Below are 26,399 nucleotides of genomic sequence, written 5' to 3' on the forward strand. Positions count from 1 at the left end.
GAGATTACTTGGGGTTCTGCCATTATTTTGTATCTGATTTTATTTTCCGTAGCATAGTTGTTTTAAAACTTTGTTTTGACAAATTATTTCTGGCTTTTTATTTTTGAGTAACATACTGCTAGTCATTCACATGATCCTCTTGCAAAGATGCTTCCCTCCCCTTTCCTCTCATGCTTGTTGGTTGTGTGTCTGGGGAACATGTATTCAACATTTGTACACATGTGTCTTTTTAATATATTATCCTTTTGCACTAATTGGTTTAATTATTACACTTTTTTTTTAAAATTTATTTTTTTACCTTCTAACAGGGTTCATGCAGTCCAAAGCTTTTGACATAGAAGTAAAGGATTCTTCAAATCATACTTGTATACATGCCAGCCTGATGGTGAACTTCACAGTACAGTATGAAGTAAACTCCACATTTTCTGTAAGTCAATTTGTCCTTGAATGCCAGTCATGTAGCCCACACAATGTTCAAAGTGGGCTTTGTGAGTTGTTTTGCAGGCTCTATGTCCCGTCTCTGCCTTTTTAGCTGCTATTGGGTAAAAATTCATTCACTCTGACAGTCTGCTCAAACAAGTGCAAATAATCCTTTAACAGAAGAATGATCTACTGTTTTTGATGTTTATCAGTAATTTATAAATGCAAAGTTTTAAAGCTGAAACAAGCTTTGAATTAGATCCTTAGTGATTTGTAAAGGGACACTCTGGATGACATAACTTCATCACAATAAAGTTATGATGTCAGTAGGTCCCCTGTGTTGACCTCAAGGGCTTGAACAGTTCAAGTTATTAACCCCCCTCGCTTTGCCCAGCAACTTTAGTTTATTCCTCTTGGCTTCATTTCTTTTTTTTTTTCTTTTTTTCTTTTTTTTTTTTTTTTTAAATACACCTGTATAAAGATTAAAATCTGTTAAAGGGGCACTCCAGGCACCCAGTCCACTTCTGCTCATTGGAGTGGTCTGGGTGCCAACTCCCACTACTCTTAACCCTGCAAGTGTAATTATTGATTTTTTTTTATAAACTGCAATAATTACCTTGCCGGGTTAACTCCACCTAGAGCCACTAGAGGGCACTTCCGTGTCCCTAGCACAGGAAAACTGTGCTAGAGCGTTGCTGGACGTTCTCACGCTGTGTGAGGACCTCCAGCGTCGCTCATTTCCCCATAGGAAAAAATTGAAAAGCATTTTCAATGCTTTCCTATGGGGAGCTCTAATGCGCGGCATGCGCTTTAGGTCTCCCCGGTGGGCGGGATCAGTCTCGCCTACTGGCCGACGCAATCACTGGGAGGAGCGGCGGCAGAGGAAGAAGCGACATGGGACATCGTCGCTGCTTCTGGTAAGTTACTGAAGGGGTTTTCACCCCTTCAGCAACTGGGGATTGGTTGGTGGGAGGGAGAGGGGCCCTGCAGTGCCAGGAAAACGGATTGTTTTCCTGGCACTGGAGTTTCCCTTTAAAGAGCACTAAATGAAGAAATGTGATATCCCTGCGGATCCAAATGTTTGTATTTTGCCCATAGCTATTCACCTGGTTTACCAATTTATATGTGAATATAATGTCTTTGACTAAACTGTTTTTTAGTTTCTTTTTGTCAATTTTCAGCAATTCCCAAACTACATATTTTTCCAGTTCTTGTGCATGAGATCTTTTTAAATATGAAATTCTCATGTCGGTTCGCCTCAATTTCCAGTTTGGGGAATAAATACAATCCATAATTTGTTAGTATATGCCTAACTGCACAGTAGACTATTCAATGTATTTATGAACAATATTTTTAAAAATATAGTGGCCGTAGCTCTTTCGTGTGTGTGTGTTCCATCTACCTATTGTCCTGTTTGCCGAGTTTAATAAAAGTGTTTTCTCAAACTATTTTTAGAAATCTTGATTCTAACAAATACATTGAATAGTGTGTTCACTGGTGACTGAACAGACATTTTAATTTAAATTGTTTGTTAAACACACCTTTTGGTCTGTTTTATTTACCTATATCTACCTTTCTTTGAAACCAAACTAATCTTGGAAACAAGCATTGTGCAATAAAGCATATAGGAAATATGTATGCATAACTACCTATGAAAGATTAAAGGGACACTGTAGGCACTCTGACCACTTCAGCACATTGAAATGGTCTGGGTGCAAACTCCTATCACCCTTTACCCTACAGTGGTAATTATTGCTGTTTTTTTTATAAACTGCAATAATTACCTCTGAGGATTAACTCTTCCTCTAGTGGCTGTCTACCAGAATTGAAAAGGACTTTTGGTCTGTTATCTGATGCTGGACATCCTCACACTATGCATGAGGACCTCAGTGTTGGATTTCCCCCCCTCCTTATGAGAGTGTGGCCATTGCTGCGCATTAGGTCTCCACTGCTGGCTGACATTGGCAGGGGAGGAGTGTGGGCCGAGCCTGACCAGCGGTGAGGGACATCAGCTGACTTAAAGGAGGGTGGGGGGGAGAGGTGGCCCGTGAGGGATGGGGACACTGCTGGATTCTACAGTGCCAGGAAAACCGCTTTGTCCTAGCATACTTATCCACAGGGCGGTATCTGTAAAGCTGCACGAAGATTATCCAATTCCCCCTCCCTTGCACATTTGCCATATTCTTATATAGTCCCCCATGTTTCTCGTTCTCCTTTTCATTAGCGATTTTTGCCCTTTCTGAGCTGGACTATGATGTAATTTGCTAAATCTGTAATATAAGATTTAAAAGGAAATTGAGTATCTCATTGGGTATGAAAAAGGTTAACACCATTTATCTCTGGTTTTTTTTTATTTTACATTGTTTTATTGTGTAATGTCTACAGAAGTGACAGCTCTCTTCTTAATTTTACTGTTTGAGCATCTGTCTAATGTTCCAGAAGGGAGTATACACACTTAATTTTTCCACTACTGGGTAGTAGGGAAACTGTATGTATACAAATGGTTTTATTGCAGATCTAATACAACACTTTCAGAAAGATGGGCAAATTTGTATTTATTTTTGATGACCGGAAAGTGTAGCCCTTGTTACAATGACCATGTGACTTTAAAGTTTTTTTATTTTATTTTTTTTCTCCCTCTGTCCTCCTTGGCAAAAAGGTCTTATTTTATTGGTATCGAGATACATTTAACTTTTTGACCCTACTTCAACATTTAAAAAAACAAACAGGGTCTTATTTATCAGATCATGTGTTTTATATTAAACTAACTTTGTCTTGCAGAAAAACTCTACTTTTTCAGCACCGAGTAACGTAACCATAAACGGAAGCCATTGTGGGGAAAATGGTGGATCACCTTTACTACTAGTACACTTTGGGAACGGTAACTCGTGGAGTTTAAACTTTACCAAGAACATCACAATGTATAGTGGGGATATACTCAATTTTACTTACAACACAAACGATTCCACATTCTTCCCAGATGCACTTAAACAAGGTATTTTCTTCGTATTTGTCTACTGTGGTGTGCTGTATTAGACCTAAATGAAGCTGCATCAATATAATTAACTTGGCAAGCAACATTGTATCTCTATCCTGCAACATGCGTGTATCGTGTGCACAAGAGTAGGTTATCTGCATAAACCTGTTTTATATCCTGTTTGGTTTTCCTCAACTTAATTAGTACTTGGCTATATGCGACGTGTTCTTCGTTTAAGTGAGAATTGTTAAATTATTAGTGATTTTAAAACTTAAGATAAAGTAGCCAAACTGAAAACTTGGAGAATTATTTTTTCAATTTGACTTTTTTGACCTTTAAATTTTAAAATTCACTTTGCATTCCGTAGAATTCTTACTTTAACCAGTATCTTGCTGACAAGATCCAAACAGTCAAAACTGTACAATCCTTGGTTCGTTTCAGGTCATTGGTTATTTGGGATCACTACATCCTACGTTTGTTGAGGCCTCCTTAACGGCACAACTATTCTTTTAAACAAAAAGCATGAGTTGTTTGAAACATGTTGGCTGTCACTGCTCGCTGACCATGTAGGAGGGTTGTAGGGGAAACGTGATTTCTTGTTAATGCTGTGCCCCGGGCAGACTTTTCCGAAGATCGCATGTTAGCGAACGAATTGGTGCATAAATTTAAACTTTGAACTAATAACGATCAAATTAGTCTTTTACACGTATTTTAAAAAAATTATAATTTAAAAAAAAAAATGGTGGTGTTCAAACACACGTTCTTGTTTGTCTAATGCATATTTTGTAATATATTACAGGGCTCCCATGTTTAATAATAATCCTCCCCTCTTTGATTCTAGGGAAAACCATAACATCCCCTTTCTTTTCAGGTTTAAAAAGTTCCCTCACAAAGTTCCTTGATCCAGTTCTCTTAAACCGTACTTACAAATGTATGCACAATGAGATTTTAAGGTCCGAAAATGTCATCCAAGTTATCTGGAATGTAACACTACAAGCGTATGTACAGAATGACACACTTGGCCAAGGTATGTGTATTTAAAGAGTGATGCTATATGGTGGTTGTAATGGCATGTTGCTGTAGATATTCTATTTCTCTCCTTCTACCCTGATCAATTTTGTATGTATTTATTTTGTTAGGAAAAGTTGGCTGCATACATCCATATATGTACTACTGCAAAATGTTACTCTCGTACTGAAAAGGCATTATAAATGCTGGGTATATGATTTTCAGTGCTTAAATTGGCATTATGTAGGTGGAAATATTGGCTTCTGCACAGTCACATCCATCAACTCATTTCCTTTAAACTACCATTTAGTAGCCTAGAAATACATTTTATTTTATTACTTATATTGTTTTAGGTTTATTATGTATGGCTCACTTGTATCCAGTTCTGTTACAATTTATTGGGCTTTAAAGTGAACCTGTCGTGGCAAGTTAACATTGAACAGCTAATTATCAGAACGATTATATAAAATGGCTTTATGCATCTCATCTGAATGATCTGTAACTCTATCACCATACTTCTCTAGCAAGAACAAGGCGTGCTTGCTTGAGAAAAAGCAATCCTCGCAGGTACAATGTGTGCACTGTAGTTGCTGTGATTGAGGAAGAGCATAATCTTTAGTAAGCTCTTTTGTTCCTCTTGTCACTCAGTCCATGGCATAGGCCTCAGTGTTGAGCATTGTTTTTATTTTATTTTTATTTTTTTCTCCTGAAAAGTTTGTAATCTAATGTTCTTAGCACAGTTTAAACATACATTATCTTTTATGTGATGTTAATTTTCCAGCTAACAGTTGGTTGCAATTATTGTCCAAAGTAAATTTTATAGAAGGATAAAGACTAATTTTGAGCTGCCTTGAATCTTGCACTGACTTCCTGATCAGTTGTATGTGGCGGAAATGTTACTGGAGGTGTGTGGGACACTAGGCACTAAAACACTAGCTTAATGAAGCAGTTTTGGTGTATAGATCATGCCCCTGCAGTCTCACTGTTTAGTTCTCTGCCATCTGGGAGTTAATTCACTTTGTGACATTTCCTTGCATGAGACTTGCACAGTATTGTTTAACACTTCCTGTAAAGAGTCATCTAATATTTACGCTTCCTTTATTGCAAATTCAGTTTAATTTAAACTCAATCTCATGTTCTTTTAATAGCCTTCTAGACCCTACAGGAGCCTCCTGTGGTATTAAAGTTCAATGTACAGAGTGGGAGATAAAACTTCTTCTAAAGCAAGGTCCCACCTATTTGTGACTGACTAGGGCTGCATGGACAAAAGTGATTGATTTTTATTTTAACTCCTAAATGGCAGAGAATTGAGCTGTGGGACTGCAGGGACATGATGTGTATATACCTAAATTGCGTCATTCAGCTAAAGCTATCTTGATGCCTATAGTATACCTTTAACCATCTTGGCTCACATACATTGATTCAAGCAAATGCATGAACTTTTTTTTTTTTTTTTTTTAGTTAATTGAAACTATTTAAGTTGCTCTCTAAATATGAGTGATTAAACTAGCTATTGCAAACATTTCATTATCTATGTATTTCTAATGATGTAACAAAATCCGTTCTGAGAGTCAATATTTCTAACCAGATGAACATTTTGTATTTCGAATATAAAATTATAGCAACCAGCAAAAAACTGTGTTTTTAGGTTTAAAAGTGCTTTAAATGCTATCCACCCTGTGTAGAAGTAAATGTCATAACACAATTTATAAAGCACCAACATGTTGAGCAGTGCTGTACAGATGACACAGGAATTATTGTTTTTGGAGGTGTTCCTTTTTAAGCCGGTTGCAGGGCAGGCGCTACAGTCAGGCGGCTGCCTTAGAGCGCACCAGCTCAGGGGGGCGTGATCTCTGGTGACCGGAAGGAGGAGATTGCCATAAGCATCGCTCCCCTCCTGTCGGTCACTACGTGGAGCTTGGCCGAACGGGCGGAACGCTACTCACTGTCTGACAGGAAATGCAACAAACTGCTTCCTGTCAGACCACAACAGGAAACCAGATCCTTTGCCGTGGACACAGACGACAACAAAATGTACGGGAGGGGGCAATAAAAGATACAGGAGAGGAGGGCGCACAATAAAGGGTATAGGAGGGTAGGGGTACAATAAAAGGTACATGAGTGGGGAGAGGGAGACAAAATTAACATATTAGGGGGTTTATGAAAGATACAGGAGGGGGGACAATGAAATGGACAGAAGGGGACATTGTAAGGCACAGGAGGGAAAGGGACTATGGAAGGTTCAGGAGGTGAGACCATAAAAGCTACAGGAGGGGGGAAATAAAAAGCACAGGAGGGCTGGGTGGCACAAAGACATACAGGGGGTCGAGGGGGAGGGAGAAGGATGCACAAAGGGGCTGGGGGGGAGGGAGAAGGATGCACAAAGGGGCTGGGGGGGAGGGAGAAGGATGCACAAAGGGGCTGGGGGGGAGGGAGAAGGATGCACAAAGGGGCTGGGGGGGAGGGAGAAGGATGCACAAAGGGGCTGGGGGGGAGGGAGAAGGATGCACAAAGGGGCTGGGGGGGGAGGGAGAAGGATGCACAAAGGGGCTGGGGGGGAGGGAGAAGGACGCACAAAGGGGCTGGGGGGGAGGGAGAAGGACGCACAAAGGGGCTGGGGGGCTGGGGGGGAGGGAGAAGGATGCACAAAGGGGCTGGGGGGGAGGGAGAAGGATGCACAAAGGGGCTGGGGGGGGAGGGAGAAGGATGCACAAAGGGGCTGGGGGGGGAGGGAGAAGGATGCACAAAGGGGCTGGGGGGGGAGGGAGGGAGAAGGATGCACAAAGGGGCTGGGGGGGAGGGAGGGAGAAGGATGCACAAAGGGGCTGGGGGGGAGGGAGGGAGAAGGATGCACAAAGGGGCTGGGGGGGAGGGAGGGAGAAGGATGCACAAAGGGGCTGGGGGGGGAGGGAGAAGGATGCACAAAGGGGCTGGGGGGGAGGGAGAAGGATGCACAAAGGGGCTGGGGGGGAGGGAGAAGGATGCACAAAGGGGCTGGGGGGGGGGAGGGAGAAGGATGCACAAAGGGGCTGGGGGGGGGGGGAGGGAGAAGGATGCACAAAGGGGCTGGGGGGGGGGGAGGGAGAAGGATGCACAAAGGGGCTGGGGGGGGAGGGAGAAGGATGCACAAAGGGGCTGGGGGGGAGGGAGGGAGAAGGATGCACAAAGGGGCTGGGGGGCTGGGGGGGAGGGAGAAGGATGCACAAAGGGGCTGGGGGGGGAGGGAGAAGGATGCACAAAGGGGCTGGGGGGGGGAGGGAGAAGGATGCACAAAGGGGCTGGGGGGGGAGGGAGAAGGATGCACAAAGGGGCTGGGGGGGAGGGAGAAGGATGCACAAAGGGGCTGGGGGGGAGGGAGGGAGAAGGATGCACAAAGGGGCTGGGGGGGAGGGAGGGAGAAGGATGCACAAAGGGGCTGGGGGGGAGGGAGGGAGAAGGATGCACAAAGGGGCTGGGGGGGAGGGAGGGAGAAGGATGCACAAAGGGGCTGGGGGGGAGGGAGGGAGAAGGATGCACAAAGGGGCTGGGGGGGAGGGAGGGAGAAGGATGCACAAAGGGGCTGGGGGGGGAGGGAGAAGGATGCACAAAGGGGCTGGGGGGGGAGGGAGAAGGATGCACAAAGGGGCTGGGGGGGAGGGAGAAGGATGCACAAAGGGGCTGGGGGGGGGAGGGAGAAGGATGCACAAAGGGGCTGGGGGGGGAGGGAGAAGGATGCACAAAGGGGCTGGGGGGGGGGGGAGGGAGAAGGATGCACAAAGGGGCTGGGGGGGGAGGGAGAAGGATGCACAAAGGGGCTGGAGAGACCTAAAGATGGGATATAAAACACTAAAGAGGGTAAGTTAGTCAAAAGGTGGGTTAGAAGACACACACAGGTGAAGATGGTTTTATTAGTAAAAATGTCTGTTTTTTTTTATTTATTTTTTTTTTTTTTTTGCGGGGAGAGGGTAGCAAAATGCATCTTCGTCTGTGTAGTCAAAATTCCTTGCCCTGGCTGGTTGTAAAGTATGTGTGGTTGCTGAATGTTTTTCTTTTAATCCCTTTCCAAGCCTTTTGCACACTTCTGTGTGATGGTACTGCCTGAGTTAATGGGGTGTGGTTTTTGTTTTTTTGTTTGTTTGTTCCAGAGGTCATATGTGATGCTGATAAACCAGTAGTACCTACCACACCAGCACCAACCCCGCCTGCACCAACCCTGAAACCAGTGGATAAACCATCAGTTGGTAATTATGTTGTTTCTGACGACACTGGGAAATGTCTCCTGGCTTCTCTGGGTCTGCAGGTCAACGCGTCCCTGACCGTAGAAGGCAAGGTAGGTTTTGTCAGTATTTTGGAATATTCCATGTTTGTTCTGTTCAAAGACCTGGTATGTGAAAACGGAGCAAGAGTTACCCCCTACCCCCTTCCAATGAACTCTTGATGTTCCACAATGTGATTTCAATCTAGTCCTAACAGTGTTTTTGAGAAATGCTTAATACAGTTTCAAAGTATGTATTAACTAACCAACATATCCCAAAATCAGTCTATTCGGACAAATGGTTCGGGAGTTATAAGGTTCCAAAGTTTTGACCGACCGCACAGACCAACTAGCCGAAAATAGTTCCATAAGTTTTGGCCTTGCGGTCGGTCTCCGTTCGTACGGTGAAAAGATATGAAATTCGTGCCATCCAGTCGAATCTCGGTGGTCGCTTGAATCCCCATAGTTTAAGTCTTTCTACCGAACAGTGGATATAAACTGTAATTCCCTTGAATTTTCTAACAGACATCAGGAACTTGTAAGGATCCGTTACATATTCCAATGGCCATTTGAATATATAAGCTCACCAGCCACGTCAAGGCAAGCCTTAATAGGCGAGTTCCTACACTATCCATTAGATATGCTGACATCAGCCAAGAATCTCCAGTAAGACAGGAAGGGGTATTTTATATACCCTTTCACATTTAATCCTTTTATAGGGCTTCTACACATGCAATAAACTTTGCTAGTATCAGACAAAGTGTAAACCTCTCTGAGACATGAAGGGGTGTTTTATAAACCTCCTACATTCTTAACCCTGAATAGGGCTATAACACATACAAATCACCTTGCTGGTATCCGCTAAAAGACAAATGTGGGGAGGCTGGCAGCAATGTAACATAGCTGGATACTAAGCTACTGCTGCTGTAAGCGCGGTGCTTTATCTTTGTGTTTGTATATGAATTTTGTATCACACAGCTATGTTACATTGTTGCCAGCCTCCCCACATTTGTCTTCTTAAGAGTTTATAAGTATGTAGGGGCAGCACCCCTTCCTGTCTCATCAGAGAAATTTGCCTTTTAGCTGATACCAGCAAGGTGATTTGTATGTGTTATAGCCCTATTCAGGGTTAAGTATGTAGGGGTTTATAAAACACCCCTTCATGTCTCATTAGAGATGTTTAAACTTTGTCTGATACCAGCAAAGTTTATTGTATGTGTAGAAGCCCTATAAAGGGTTTATAAAATACCCCTTCCTGTCTCACTGGAGATTCTTGGCTGATATCAGCATATCTAATGGCTAGTGTAGGAACTCACCTATTGAGGCTTGCCTTGACGTGGCTGGTGAGCTTATATATTCAAATGGCCATTGGAATAAAACTAAAGAGCCTCCATTTTGTTTAAATGCACATGGGGACTTAGGCCAGAGCGCAGGTAACGTTCTCTTTGTTTACTATGAATTTTAAGCTGTTGGATACTAAGCTGCTGCTGTAAGTGCGGTGCTTTATCTTTGTGTTAATATTAAGCACAAGTTTAGTGGGCAGTTTCTCATTATCAACAGCCATTTATTCCTCTTAATGGGCCACTCCGTGCACCCAAAAACTTTGTGCCCCCCTGCTTAATGTCCAAGTAAACCTGGACATTACACCTTACACCAGAGCTTACGCCCTGTCTGTTACTTCTCATTAAGAAAAGGAGTGAATGGGGTACATATCTTATTAGTTGCTTCTAAAATGTCATGAACCTCAAGTATTGGGTGGCTCTTTTGTCATAAGATTCCCTCATTTAGTTAGGGACTTTTCAAACTTAAACTAAAACAAGATCAGATTGTAGCTTGACTAGAGAGAATTGGTCTAAAATGTTGGTCTCTTTGAATTCCTGACAAATCTTACTTATTTTTTTTTATTTTTTTTATCAGAGTGGTATTTTTGTATTTTAATTATTTGCCCTTTTCCCCTCCTCTGTAGAATGTATCTGTGTTGTATAACATGAACCCAAACACTACAAGCAGCACTGGAACCTGTGGTAACGATACTGCTACTCTAAGACTCAACGATACCAAGGTCGCAATTGAATTTGATTTTGCAATTGTGAGTAACTACAATTGGTCCAACTCTTTTTGTAGAATATGTATGTTATATATTATTGGTTATTTAGGCTGCTGAATAAAACATTTAGCATACAAAAAGCGGACGTATTCTTGACTTGTATACTAAACTGTACTTGAAAAGGAATCCAGGACACACTAACTGGCTCCTTTTTTGCATAAGTTATGGTACAAATCGCCCTGTCTTCCTTTATCAACAATATATATATTCAGTGACCTCTTTAAAGGAACTCTTTTTAAGCACTGCAGCCCTAAATGTTTTTGAAAGGAGCACCCTGGCTCCCTCAGCGTATGTAGTAAATAGTTTGGTTTAACAACTTGTCTCTGGTACAGCAAATGCCCTCCCCTACCTTTGTTGCTGGACCACTCTGTCAATGAGCCAGCAGGTCAGTAGAACTAATGGAAGCTACTTGCTCCCTAGGTCGGAAGTGGAGTTGGGGACCGAGGTAAGTTGAGCAGTTTGACTGCTTACTCTAGGAGGGTGCCAGGACACTCATGGCACTATAAACACGACATTGGGATGTAGAGGTTATGGTTCTTGGAATGTTCCGTTTAATCTAGGTAACAGAATTAACGATCGAAAATGAACAGCAAGATGCACGGGTGTTATTTTCTCTGTAAAAGGCAGGCTAAAGTGTATAAAGCACATGGTCTCCAGAATTCTATTAACATTTTAAAATCCGATAACTTTAGTGATTGTTGTCATCTGGTTTTGTTTGCTAAGTGTTCTCTTGTATGGTTTCAACAGAAAAAGAACAATTTTTACCTGCAAGAAGTTAATCTCACGCTGGAAAATGAGCTTGGTGAGTTTCATGTTGTGTTCATGAAGTGATAATCCTTGATTATATGCTAACAGACACAAGCAGTGTGTATGTATTAAAAATAAATTTTTATAGAGATCCATGCTGCTGCACTTCTGGAGCAAAATACCCATTTAGAGTGCTTTAAATATTGCACCCAATATCACCAGAGGTACTTGCCATGTGCTGCACTCCAGCCAAAGTATATCTAACAATTACAAGCATGCTCACTGGACTTGGAAATTCAGAAAGTTAATTTAAAAAAAAAAAATGATTTACAAAAAGCACATATACAGTGCATTGTATTAGTTGTAGTGTGGATATTACGATCTTCTCATGTAAAAGTAGATCTTGGTAATTGCACTTTCCATACACATGGTGTGTGTATGTGTACATTTAAATTTTTTTATTTTTTAGTAGTCAAAGTATGACTTGTAACACTTACTGATGGGCACTCGGTTGCAGAATAGAGGTGTATATTTATACATTTAATGTTCTTGTTCATCCCACAGTATTTCGAATTATCCACAGTTATATATTTGATAAGTCATAGCTCACCTTTAAGGTGCAAATAGAGCATTTTGAAAAAATATGGTGGTTGGGCACAATGGTACAATAGACATATCTCCTGGAGTGTCATTTCTTGTTGCAGATCCGTTAAGCTAAATGCCACTGTCTCCTGGGATCAGTGGCCCGAGTAATGTTGTAACCGCAACACTTTACCACTATAATGTCTTAAAGCATAGAACTTAGTAGGGCTAACCATACAGATATCTTAGCCATAATTTTATATAGTTAGTAAGAGATCCTCTATTTAACATATGTAAATAATTGAGAATACTATATAAAATAAGGATTGTCTTGGAAGCAATAGTTTTGTCTTTTTGGATATTTATTATATAAAAATATAAATATAAAATCCATTATAGCAGAGTTTATAAGATGAAATTAAATGCTTGCAAATATCATTAATAGGTTAACATACCCTTCTGAACATGTCATCATGTCAGCCTCTCAGTCATTTTAAGATGGAGCAGCGTCTGTCTCCAAGTCTCTCCTCTGTGTGTTAACATTTAAAAGTACACTTATTTATACCTTAAGTGTCGTCATTTTAGAGTCACCATAGTTCATATATGAAAAAGTAACTTGTCTACTTTAAATCAATTTAGGACCTCCCTTAATTTGGCAAACATACAAGGTAATAACTAAAGGGTGCATACGTCATGGAAATTTTCCTGACTTAGTTCAAGATGGCATCTTAAAGTCTGAATAGCTTATCTGTTGTTTCTACTAAGACGTAAGTGCACAGTCGTGGGAGATTCCCGGATTTGGGGAAGTTCCATTAACTTGGGGTTACCACAGTATATTGTGTACTGAAAGAGTCGTAGTATAGCCTTGAAGCTTGTTTATGCATTATTGTTATTATAATTCGTCTGGGACAAAATGGCGCAAACATATTATGCACTGAGGTTATTGCTTAAAGAAACAGTTATGAAAAACAATATGTTCCATTTCTAACACCTTGTCAGTTTTCAATATCTCTTAAAGACAAAGTACACAGTTTAAGAAATACAACATTTCATTCTAAAACTTGTAATATTTGCATTTGCCCATAACAATGTGGTCTTTGGGTTACTTTTTCAAAATCTGTCCCTCTAACCCACTACTGTCTGTGAGGTCCTCTTCAGCTTCTGGCTCTTCATTTGCCATGAGCAGACATCAGCACTCTACTCTCCCACGTGCCAGAGCACAAAACTGATGTCTATGGAGGATGCCACAAGATGATGCTTTGTCATTCTAATGGTGTAGGAACCTCAATAGACAGCCATTTTCTCTTCAGCTGTCACTAGTGACAGCTGAGGGCTTTACAGCGATCGTTTGACCCCTTTGTCAAGAGTAGGAAAAAATGTAAGGCAAAGTAGTCCATAGCTTTAATTAAAAAAAATAAAATAAATTATTTTGTGACTGCCACTTTACTGCATAGCACAATACATTGTTTCAGCTTTTGATGGCTTTGCGTATTGTTTCAGGAGCATTGTCGGGAGCGATACAAAATCAGAGTTTCTGGGAGGCTTCTGTAGGAAGTTCATATTTGTGCCACAAAGAGCAAGTAATTTCCGTGTCGGGAAACCTGCATATTAACATGTTTGATGTGAGGGTCCAGCCTTTTGGAGTACATAATGGAACATATGCAACAGGTAAGACTCCTTCTGCTTCGTGCACAACTTATTCAACTCTTATGCAGCCAGCAATCTCTATACAGCATTTATTTTGCTTATAATTTCAAAATGGCATGAGTTAAAGTGAGTTCATCTGCTGTTCTTGACCACATCTGTCAGAGTAACAACCACTCGGGCAGGGCGCCCAATAGGTAGATCCCCAGGATGTTGTAGAACTACAACTTCCATGATGCCTTGGCATTCTAAAGCATCATGGGAGTTGTAGTTCTACAATGTCTGGGGATCTACCGATTGTGCAGCCTTGCACTAGAGGCATTAAACCCTTAAACGCAAACAATGTTTTATACTTCAGGGTTTAAACGAGCGGTACTTGGCACCCAGAACACATCACTGAGCTGAGGGGATTTGGGTGCCAGTAGTGCCCCTTTAAATGACTTGACTCTGTACAGCAAGTCTTTACATCTGTTAAAAGAGCACATAACAGCTGATTGTTACTTACACTGTCCCAACTATAGGGAGTTGGAAATGTATTCCTTTTAAAATGTCCAAAATATTAATCCGAAATCAGTTTAAGAATCGGTAAATGACTTCATACATTTGAAGAAGTTATTTTAAATGTGTACAAATTCTTTGTAGAGATTTCATTATTTTTTTTTCTTTCTAAATTTATTTTATTCCTTCACTTTTTTAAATTTATTTTTATATATATATATTATTTGTCTTCACCTACAGCTGATGAATGCTCACTCGACGGTGACTCCCTTCTAATTCCAATCGTAGTTGGTGCTGCACTTGCAGGCTTAATTGTCATTATTGTGATTGCATACTTAATTGGTAGAAGAAAAAGCTATGCTGGATATCAAACACTATAATGGGCCTCCATTTTGAACTAATTTGCACTTGTTATTTAAAATCCTGTTTTGTTTTGTTTTTGTTTTTTTTCATTGAAATTTCATCAGCTCATTCTTTTGTGTGTTTTATGTTTAGTCTGTCATTTTCAATTGTTCTGGAAGCTTGGTTTATATGTATTTAAAAAAAAAAAAAAACATTTTGAGAGAGGGTTGAGAGAAACTGCCCACAAGACTGTTATGTGACCAAATGGTAAAATACTATATACTGGTGATCTTTAATCCTTGGTTTTAGTCTTTTTCATTTTGTTAACTTTTAGTAATTTTTCAACACCAATGCTGCTAGAGTTCTGACATATTAAAAGGGAATGGACACTTAATTGCTGCCACCATCAGATATTTAGCACAGACTTTTCAGCGACCTAAAATGTAAGGGAGTGTAACTGCAACTCTGTCAGGACAAGCAAAATCTGCTAGGGCTACACTAAAGCTTTTTAGATCAGGGGTGTCCAAAAGGAAGATTCTTTCCCTCTCCCTCCAGATGTGTTTAAAACTTTAGCTTCAATGATGCTTGGCCATTCTAAAGCATGCAAAGACTCATGGGAGTTGCAGTTCTAAAACCTCTACCTTTTGGGCAACCCTGTTATAAATAACTGGTCAGGAACATGAATACTTAAAGTATTGCTTCTAATGTTGTCATGATGGCATTTGCAGTGACGGTTTGTGTACATGCAGTGTAAACCGTACTTTGCCATATAGAATAGTTATTAAAATTAATTTATCACTTGTAAAGGAATTTTTAATAACTTTTCCTAGCAAAGTGGTTACTGCCACTAGGCTGCACATTCACTCTAGTACAAAGGGGTAATATTGCTACTGTTGCAATTTGGGTTTTGAAAGCTTGGACTGAAGGTTAGTTTTGATTGGTCTATCACACTCCATACACTGAAACCCGTACTATCCTTCCATATTGATTTGATAGCTACACCACTTTAAAGCAGTATAGTCTGGTATGTTTCTTAATCCAGTGGCAACTTTACCTTGGACTTTGTATAATTTAGTTATCACCAGTAAAGCAATACAAAGTCTGCTTGAGTAGTTCCTCTAGAATACAGTGCCCGTCTGATAGTTTTTAAGGTTTTTTTTGCTTTCCCAATGTGCATTAGCCATGTGAATGCCAGGAAAGCATGTTGTGGCACTCTAGTTTTAAGACTACTGGGCAAATTTCTAGCAATGCATTTTGAAAGTTTTGCACGAATACGAAAGTGGGCAAGGTGTTTAACACAGTGAATGCTTGTTGAGGTGGGAAAAACTAAAATCCATTGTTTACCCTCATATTTAAATCTCTTTGGTTTTGTATGTTTTCTTTTTGTGGACTGATTAAACATTCAATTTTTTTTAATCAAATTATCTAAATAAATCAATTGGAGCCAAATATGGTGTCCTGTTTTATCCAATTCCAGGTTTTTCTTTTTCTACCCTCTTATTTCTCAAACCCCAAATTAAGCTAAAATTCTACATTTTAGAAACTGCTGCAAATTTACAAAAAAAACACTGCACAACTTGCGTCTTTAGTTTCCGTCTGCACTCTTACATAAATAATCTGCTTATTTTGTTTTGAAAAACTTGTTTGTGGGTTTTTGCTTTTTTTTCATTTTTTTTTTTTTTTGTCCCCATTTGTCAGGTTGGTGTTCTATTTGACTTAGACCTCTCCTTTACCCCCTCATGTCCAGTCGATAGCCAAATCTTGCCACTTCTATCTCAAATACATAGCACGTATCCAACTCTATTTAATTCTGGACGCGGCTAATGTGCTGGTCCATGCCGTTGTCCTCTCTTGCCTTGACTACTGCAGTCCGCTTCTCAGTGGTTTTATGTGGCCTCAACTTGCCCCGTTATAGTCTATAATGAATGTGGCAGCAAGGCTCATTTTCCTTTCTGTCCGCACCTTTCACTCCTGTGTTAGTCCTTACATTGGCTTCAGATAGGATTAAATGTAAGCTTATGGTACTTGTTTACAAGTGTCTACATAATGCTGCTCCAATCTGTCCTCACTAATATAAAAGTATGTTCAATCTAAGCCCCTACACTCTGTTGAAGACCTACTTATATCCACTGTCTGCACTACCACCTCTGATGCTTGCCTTCAAAGCTTCTCTAGAGCTGCACCTTTCCTGTGGAACTCCATTCCCTTCTCCGTTTTTATATAGGCTTGCAGAGTAATTTTATAAATTTTATTTTGTTGCCACTTTGTTTTTTTTGTTTTTGTTTTTTTCTCCCCCTTTTTTATTTTTATCTCCACTTGTAGCTGAAGATTGCTTTGTAGATCAGGACTTCACTGTACCAATAGTCGTGGGAGCCGCATTGGGAGCATTAATAATCATAGTGACGGTGGCCTATTTCATTGGTCGCAAGAGACGACAGTCAGCTGGATATGAACATTTTTAAGAAATTTGTCCTACGGAGTTTGAAATATTTTTGTGCAATAAAAAGAAAAATTTGCAAAGTAATTGCATATTTAAACTTTTTTTTTTTTTTAAATATTTTAAAATGTATTTAATCTAGTATCTTTTGAATGGTCCTGATTACATTTCACATGTTGACTTGAGATCTAAAATTTTAACTTGTATCAACCTGCTATATAAAGTAAATCTAACCCATTTATACATTTTAATGTTTTATCTTAAAACCGCATTGAGGGGAAAAAATAAAATCACCATTCTTCTACTTTATGAAAGTTGGTGTGGTTTTTATTTTATGAATTGTTTTGACTTTCTTGATTTCTACAGCACTCTATTTGTTCCATTATCTAGTATAATCCACAATCTCCAATCTCAGCAGAGCACTTTGATAACCCCCCCCCCACCACCACCACCACCACCACCACCAACTGTTTTCTATGAAGGCAGATTTTGAAAGGATTCTTTTTTTTTTTTTTTTTTTTTTTGTGTGTATACAGTCCAATACAATACAATGGTGGCATGCAGTGCCGGCTTTAGGTGCCCTGTGCAAAAAACCTTCACATCGCCCCCGCCCCACCGTCATACATGTATAGTGTGTGTGTGCGCTTAGGAGTGTAGTTATTGTATTGGGGATTTCTTAAATTAATGTTTTAAAAACAAATATTCATATTCATTCCTCCTTTCCTGTTACCTAGTTGGGAGAGGGGCATGCTGGTCTGAATCTGGTCTGCCCCTCCACTGGGTACAGACCATGCGTAACTGTCTTGCAAGCTCAGGGACTTTGGTAATCTGCGGCATTGCTCTGATTATCCCGTGCTAGGAAAACTGCTACTTATGGTCTGCAGCCAACAGAAGTGCCAGACTGCCTCCCCTACATTACAGAGGAGCAGACTATGTTACATAATACTGTGAGTGGTTTTGCTCTGGATTATACTTATTTACCTTGACCTCTTTGGAATAAAAAACATGGCATCTGTTGCCAGAGCATTGACTTAAGTTTTGCACTGAATTCATATTTGACAGCTCAGAAGAGAATTCTAGGCTGCCCAAGTCTCGTGCAACTAGCCCCGGCACAAACTTGGTTGTATCTCTGGAAGGTGCAGTTTTTTTTTTGTTGCACATACATACTCATGACACTTTCAGATCATTGAAGTTGTCATGGTGGTTGATATTCAAACCAGATTAGCATAGCGATGGACACCAAAGCAGTGGATTAAACGCTTTTATGTGCTAAGCATTCGATTGGCGTATTGCTGTGCTTGTATGTGCAAAGCATGTATACCTTCTTCCGTAAGGGGCCAGGCTGCAGCGGGGAGATGGGTGCTTAAATCTTTTATTGCAGCTTTGTAATTTCAATTTTATTTTTTTGATAGTGTTACTTTAACGTATCTCCTGTAATGCAGTAAAACACCATGTTATTGAAAAGCAGGAAACAAAGGCTTGTTTTATGTGCAGATAAGTTGAATTTTTCAGAGACCTAGGACAAGGATACACACAGGACGTTTTTTTTTTTTTTTTTTTTTCCTCTGGGTACATATGATGGCTATTTATTGTGGGGTTAAGAACGTTATAAAGTGTTCTAGGTGACTGGGAATGTGAGGAGGGGGGGGGGGGGGGATAGGGACTTAATGGATGGAATGGAAAGCCGCTATGGTAAGGAGGAAGATGAAATGCACAAGTTACCACAAATCACCATTTTATTTTATACATTGCATTACATTTATTGAAACTTGCCTGATAAAGTGAATAAACTGCAAATAGTGCTGCCTGCCACTCAGAAGGAATTTGGATGTATAGTGCGCATGGGAAAGAAATGTTCTTTACATAACTTACTGTACATTTACTGAATGTTGATGGCTTGCTCTCTTCATGGTTTTCTTGCTTTTTTTTTTTTCCCCTCTCTCTAAACAGCTGAAGAATGCTTTGCTGACTCTGATCTCAACTTTCTAATTCCCATCGCAGTTGGGGCGGTGCTTTTATTTCTTATAATACTTGTTCTTATCTCCTATTTAATTGGACGAAAAAAGAGTCGCACGGGCTATCAATCTGTTTAACATCTTAACTATTCTATATTACCTTTCTACGATCTCCGCTTAAAACAAATTCTTGTACAGCACTGGTTGCTCCATATACCGTGAAATTAAAACGTTTAACTCTCTGAACAAAAAGTTTGTGCACAATACAATGACTTTGTTCCTGGTTGTAGGACATTTTATTTTGTAAGTCTTACAGTGGTGATGGACACTGGGCTTTTGTCTGGTGCTGCAAAAACCTGTTAAAGGAACACTTTAGTGCTGTGAATGCAGGTTTGTATTCCTAACACTAGACTATACCCCTACCTATGCTGGGGTTTAAAAGGTTTTGACATTTCTTTATCAAACTATTTTAATGAACTCTTTTAAATACAAAACACTGGCAGGTTATTTACTGAAGTGAGAATTCAAAGTTAAGGCTAGAGTATAGTGAAATGGAAGGCATAGGTTCCAAGTTTTCTATTTTGACCTTAAGTTTGAGATTTACTCAGATATGATCAGAGTTATTCACTCAAGTTAGAATTCAAACTTTTTTTTTTTTAAATCCTGAATATATGAAACATTAGGGAAGATGCACTTACGTCTGATATAGTTGAGAGGTTATAAGTTGGGATCATTAAAGGCAAACTTTGAAATCATTTTTAATAATGGTTGGATTACTTGTATGATTAAAGGCCTATTGCCATATCCTGGTTGAAAGCCGTTTCTTAAAGAACATTCTTGGGGTCCACCAGATGCTGTTTCCCCCGGCTCTGCTACCATTGCTAGAGCGCTGGATTTTTTTATTTTTTTTTGGCATCACTGTCCAAAACAGTCTGTCTGTAACACAAGAGGACACTTGGAAACTTTCAGCGATGACAGTGGAGACTGGAAGCGGCTCCTAGTGAATCCAAGCTAAGGAGTCAAACCCATCAAGAACTGTATGATGCCTTACAAAAAATGGGGGGGGGGGGAGGAGGGAGGGTGCAAAGCACATCTGGCACCTAAACCACTACAGAGTTGTAGTGGTGCTTGAAGTCTTACTTTAATGTCATTTTTGAAGTATCTAAGGTTGATGGGATGTTTTCTGTTGTGTGTGTGTGTGTGTTTTGTTTTTTTTTGGACGGGGGTGGGAATTGGGGTGGGGGTTTAATGGATAGCGCCCTGAATAAGACAGCTGTTTTGTCACTGCAAATGTTGAGGTGAGATTACATGTTAAAAGGAACACTCTGGGAACCAACAACTGAAGTGTATTTGGTATGTATTGGCATCATATTCATGCTGTGTTTTTTCTCCATGTTAAAAAATTATATATATATATATATATATATATATATATATATATATATATATATATATTTACACACAACAAAGAGAAAATTGTGCTGCTTTCTGTAGCCAACTTCGTGGTTGAAAGGTACACTGTATAGCACAGCTTATAACAGATCAGTGTGGTCTTAGCTGCTTACTTGACTCCTAACAGCCAATAATGGCACTTTTATCATCCGTGTAGTATTTCAGTCTGGTGTAAGGCTGATAAGAGCAGTGATTGGCTGTGGGGCATAGAATTATCAGTAGCTCAGCTTAGATTGATCGGTTATTGGCTGAGTGGAGTATGTCTAAGCTGTTGAGGTGTGATTAAGGAGGCAATGTAACAATGTCACATAAAATATTAGCAAAATTAGATATTTGTGTATGTATTAAAATACAGCATGAACATGAGGCCAAAACGTTAATTGCTATTTTTGTGTAAAATTTCACACATCTTTAAAGGGATACTCCGGGCACCATTACAACTTGCAATTGATAGATTTTTGCTCATAAATATGCGGTTTAAAAAAAAATATATATAATTTTTTTTTTTTTTTCTCATGCTCAAACCTCCTATAGCTTTGCACAAAAAAGTGTTTACTGCAAAACCTATATTTTATGCAAAAATTATAAAGATTTGAGCATGAAAAAACAAAACCACATATTGATGAGGCCAAAACCTATGAAATGCATTAAAGTAGAAAAAAATGATGCCTGAAATGTCCCTTTAATGGGGTCATTTGCTAGATAATAATTTTTTTTAAAGTTTCAAATGGACATTTACCTGACAGTCATTTGTAGTTCAGTTAAGCTATTCAAATGAGGGTCCCATGTCATTTCATGAGAACATCAGAGGAAAGTTTGTTTTCCTGGCACTATATATAGTTTCTCTTTAACCCCTTAAGGACACATGACATGTGTGACATGTCATGATTCCTTTTTATTCCAGAAGTTTGGTCCTTAAGGGGTTAAATAATGTTCCTAGATTGAAAACTGAAATTACAAGATATAGGCAGTTATTTATATTTTAATTACATTAAAAGCTATACTGGTGACAGATAAATACAGAGAGAGAAAAATATCCCAGGCGTCCACTCAAATGGAGATGGGTGTATAGGAATTAGTACAACCTGAAATAGATCAGTAGCCAAAAAAATAAAAAAACCTTTAAATCTAAAAGTGTAGAGCTACTTTATCTAATCGAGCAGGGGTCCTCAAACTCCAGCCCCCCAGATGTTGTTCTGGCTGAGGACCCCGGTAATAGAGGGTCCTAAATAGGAAACAAATGTCTGCATACCGGGTAATGGGGTATTAGCCCTACGAGACAGATAAGGGGCACATGAAGCATTCCACTTAAGGGGGATACCCTGCTATGAAGCTGAACCTAATAAGTGGTGATTGGGGAACACAGAGGGATAATCTGTATCTCATCCAAAAAGAACTCCTGGATATCAGCCAATTGGAGATTAGAAAATGAATATAAGAGAAACAAAAAGACTCCCAAAACGATTATCATAATCACTGTAGGGCTGATACCCCATTACCCGATATGCAGACATTTGTTTCCTATTTAGGACCCTATATTAGATAAATTAGCTCTACGCTTTTAGATTTAAAGGTTTTTATTTTTTGGTTTTTGGCTACTAATCTATTTCAGGTTGTACTAATTCCTATACACCATCTCCATTGGAGGGACGTCTGGGATATTTTTCTTTCTTTCTATTTCTAGTGATTTAGGGTTACCCCTTGTTATACTAATACAGCCAGGTGACCCCCTTCTTAACTAGGGGATAGGGTTTTAGGTTTCCCCAGTCTTTTGGCTGGTAGAAGACTTGTTTTTTATTTATTTAACCTACTCCAGGGTTAATATCTTAAAAGTTGTTACTATACTGGTGACAGGCCCACTTTAATAATTTGACGGTTTTCAATATTTGGCAAGCCTGTTGTATTATCCAAATTTTATTGCATAGGCACACTATAAAAAAAGAGCCAAATGTTAACTCACCTTTGCGGACTTAAACTTTGCGAACTAACTTAAAGTGTCTCTCGAGTAAACAATATGTATTTGATATATTGAATATCAAATTAAGAATATGCAATTCAGATGCTTTATGCCATAATTCACTGTTTAGTGAATGGACCCCTTAGTAGTGAGTTATGCTGTTGTATGAATTGTATGTGCATTAAGGTGTTAGACACTATAGGCAATCAGACCACAACATCTCATTGAAGTGGTTGGATGCAGTGTTTCTGTCCCCTTAACCCTGCAATGTGAAACATTGTCGTTTAAGAGAAACTGCAATATTTACATTGCAGTGTAAGACTGCCTCTAGTGGGTGTCTTTCAGTTAACCACTAGAGGCGCGTCCTTGATTAAACTTGCACATTAGGTTCCTATCGCATTGATGTCAGAAAAGGTGTGGAGACCTCAGCGCTGGAATAAGGTAAGTGGGGGGTAAAAAAAGTAAGGTTTTTATCATTTCATTGCTGGGGTGGGGGTGCAGGGGGCAGAGGAACACTATATAGTGTTTTTTGTAATGCAAGCCCACGAGTGCCTTTCAAGCCCCATGTGTCATGTCTTGTTAAACTGTTTTTGAATGAATACAATTGTGTTTGGGAGGATCCCCGTACTTGCCACCATTTACTGGAATGGGGAATCAAAGAACTTAAAATGTTGCATTTACATTAACAAGATGCAAATCTTCCTGTCTAAATTCTAAATGTACATCAAGTGTGAAATAAAAATCTTTAGAAAAACGTCTGACTTGTTTTTAGTTTTTAAGGCATCTGTATCTGAGCTATAAAAGGTCAAAAAGTAGAGGTTCTGCTTCAGTGGGGGACAGATTCTGGTCTGGGTCCTGCTTTTGGATATGAGATAGATATCGATCTAATTTAAAAAAAGAAGGAAAACAAGTCACAAGGCTTATTTAATACACTAAAATGTGAATTCTCAGGAATTTTTTGTTTAACAACTGAAGAATATTTTGACTATGGTTACATATTACTGAAAGTACATATTGATAAATTTGAGCTTTCATTTTATGTAGAATATTAGACAGCTACAAAAAAACTAAAAACTAAACAAAAACAGGTTTTGTAATTAATCTAATCTGTCCTTAGGACCAAGCCAGAGTCAAAGATCTTGTGACTTAGTGGGTTTTTTAAAGGAACACTTTTTGGATCTTAACCATTGCTTTGTTTTATTTAAGATAAAATATTGCATATATGATGTCTGTGTGCAATTTCTAATGCATATATGTAAATATTTAACTACTTTTCATTGCATATTCAGGGTTAGTTATTTAATGAGCACAGCCATCTTTAAGAGGCAATCAAGAGCTTGTGTGTGTTCATCAATCCAGTTAACATCTTAACAATGTGATATGAATGGTTTTAGCTGTTCAAATTGTGCCCAATTATGTCTCAAAGAATAAGTGCTGGTTCTGACCAAAAAGGAATTAAAGATGGCCTCCCCCATAGAGTACAACAAGAAGCATAATCCACTAAAAGGAAGTATTGGGTTCTGTTCATTCATTACAAAATAACTGAAATAGGCCTTAACACAAGCATACAAGCTTTTAGTTTGATTAATAACAAAATGATGACTGTTTTTAATTAAATACAGCTTTACTTTTTTTTTAAATTTTATTTTGATTTACTCCTCCCTGACCAGAGTTTGGCAAATTGCTCATTTACCCTCCATCTCACTGACCTTAAAGGATGAAACACAATATATCTATCGCCTAAAATACATTATTAGTTCAAATAATTTAAGAGTAAATTGTCCATATGAAACTTAATGAATGATAGACTTCATAGAAGAACTTATAATTGGGTATTACTAAAGATTCCTTGCAGCCGGTGTGTGTGCACCAACATCAAAGCAAGTTGTTGGTGATATGTTGTGTCTGCTGATTCTGAGCAGGAAGGCGGGTAAGAGCCCGTGCACAGCTCTTGTTTATCCACCACTAGGAAATGGACAGCTTCAGTCTCCTGCTTTCTCCTCAACCCTGGTGCAGACATAGGTAAGCTGGAGAAGGTCTAAACCAATCTATGTGAAGGAGTATGTGCATGTATATGCACATGCACGTAATTGTGCATGTCTCTGGTTGTGTAGGGATGCTACACATGTCACATCTAATGTATTTTTTTATTTTTTTTGTTCCGTTTAATTCTACAAATAACTGTATTCAAATTAAAAGAAATGTGTCGAGCTGTTTGTTCACAGCACTGTTTTAGCATTTTTTGATCCCCTTGTAAAATGAGCAAAATGTTATTTCCTGGTAATGTCCCTGACAGCATTTCTGCTGAGTTCCTCTCCACAACTCTCACGGAACAGAAACTCCTTTTAAAAAAAACAAAAAAACACAAACATAAAAGGAGCACCTAGTCATATATACATATATACATATATATATATATATATATATATATATATATATATATAAAAATCCAAAAAAAAAAAAATCCAAAAAAAATCCACAGATGGTTGTCGGGAGAACAACGGACTCGACCAAGACGATTTAGAAAACGGATCATCAAACCCAATGTGACGACAATAGATGTCACCTCAGGTGAATCAGGGTCAGAAAATGAAGGACGTCATTTATCTCAACCGAGGGATTTTTTAGAAATGGAGGCACATTCGGAGAATACACTACCACAAAGAGTCTCCACACGGAACAAAAACAAAAACGAAAAAGATTTGCCACTAGAAGGGGACAAAAAGGACGGGCCCACTGGACTCAGAGGGAGGCCACCAGTGCGGAAATAATACCCGTCTTTAATTTATCAGATAGACCACTCGACCACCAGGAGCTAGATATCCTCAATAAGGGGCTATCATTCATACCCACCAAGGCTCCGAATCAATTTCAGTGGAATGTGGAGCTATATAAATTTGGCCGTACACTGCGATTGAAAGACTTTTTCAATAAAAATCGAAAGCCAGAGGACCGAAATTTGACATTTAACCAACAACTATTTAGGAAACCGAGCCAATTTGACCCTCCTACTAACCAACCCACGATCAGGACTTTCCTATCCACGGTGAAGAACGAGACCTCGGACGCTCTGAAGAAACATAAACCACTATATTGGAATTTTACAAAGGAACAGCATTCTTTGGTCCGCCGATTGGCATCAGATCCAACAATCATTATCCGACCCGCAGATAAGGGTGGGGGCATAGTGGTACTCAATTATGCTCAATATGCGAGTGAGATCCACAAACAACTGGCAGTAGAAACAACTTACCAACTATTAGAAAAAGATCCAACTAATGATATTGCACAAAAAATTGAGGAAACACTCCAATTCGGATTAAGGGCGGGCTTTATTGGAATAGAGTTATTTGAATATCTACAGAAAACCCATCCCCGTACTCCTGTGCTATATACACTTCCAAAGATCCATAAAAACCCATCTAACCCACCAGGCAGGCCAATTGTGTCCGCAATAGACGGCATCTTGGAGCCCATAGCCAAGTACCTTGACCATCTTTTTAAACAACCTGTCACTGCGATTCCAACCTGCATTAAGGACACTAACAGTCTCATACAAAATCTGAGACAAATTGAAGAGTTTGATGGGCTATTCATTACTATGGACGTTAACAGTTTGTATACTGTTATCCCGCACGAAGAGGGCATCGAGGCTATGAGGGAACTCTTGACCAGTTCTGCACAGTACTGTGGACCCCCTATAGAGTTTACAATGGAATTGTTGTCATTGGCATTACGGAATAACTATTTCAGATTTGAAACCCAATGGTTCTTACAAGTCTCAGGCACGTCTATGGGGGCAGCGATGGCCCCCATGTATGCCAATTCGTTCATGTTTAATTTTGAGCAGAAATACATTTTGGCACAATACCAGAACCAAATAATACGATATTATCGATTCATCGATGATATTTTAATACTCTGGAATGGAACACATGAAGAAGCAGACACATTGATTGAATATATCAATAACTTACCAACACCGATTAAAGTGACCTCTCATATCGATTCTAAAAATGTTCAATTTCTTGATATAGAA

General features: G+C 39.3%; 1 protein-coding gene across 3 annotated transcripts in view; it reads left to right on the forward strand.

The window, feature by feature from the left end:
• The window catches only part of LAMP2 (lysosomal associated membrane protein 2), a 32,976-nt gene extending 13,615 nt beyond the window's left edge, over positions 1 to 19,361 (forward strand). The window contains exons 2-9 of one of the 3 annotated variants that reach the window (XM_063432093.1): positions 309 to 427; positions 3,202 to 3,415; positions 4,269 to 4,424; positions 8,530 to 8,714; positions 10,606 to 10,728; positions 11,494 to 11,548; positions 13,576 to 13,743; positions 18,947 to 19,361. In XM_063432093.1, the coding sequence (XP_063288163.1) occupies positions 309 to 427; positions 3,202 to 3,415; positions 4,269 to 4,424; positions 8,530 to 8,714; positions 10,606 to 10,728; positions 11,494 to 11,548; positions 13,576 to 13,743; positions 18,947 to 19,089 (1,163 nt within the window). In that variant the 3' untranslated portion in view covers positions 19,090 to 19,361. Of the gene's footprint in view, positions 1 to 308; positions 428 to 3,201; positions 3,416 to 4,268; positions 4,425 to 8,529; positions 8,715 to 10,605; positions 10,729 to 11,493; positions 11,549 to 13,575; positions 13,744 to 14,457; positions 15,975 to 16,881; positions 17,311 to 18,946 lie in introns of those variants that run through there. The other 2 variants (XM_063432095.1, XM_063432094.1) reach the window with 2 other exon arrangements.
• The last annotated feature ends 7,038 nt before the right edge of the window (positions 19,362 to 26,399 follow it).

This window comes from Pelobates fuscus, chromosome 9, assembly GCF_036172605.1.
Source record: "Pelobates fuscus isolate aPelFus1 chromosome 9, aPelFus1.pri, whole genome shotgun sequence".
NCBI lineage: Eukaryota > Metazoa > Chordata > Amphibia > Anura > Pelobatidae > Pelobates > Pelobates fuscus.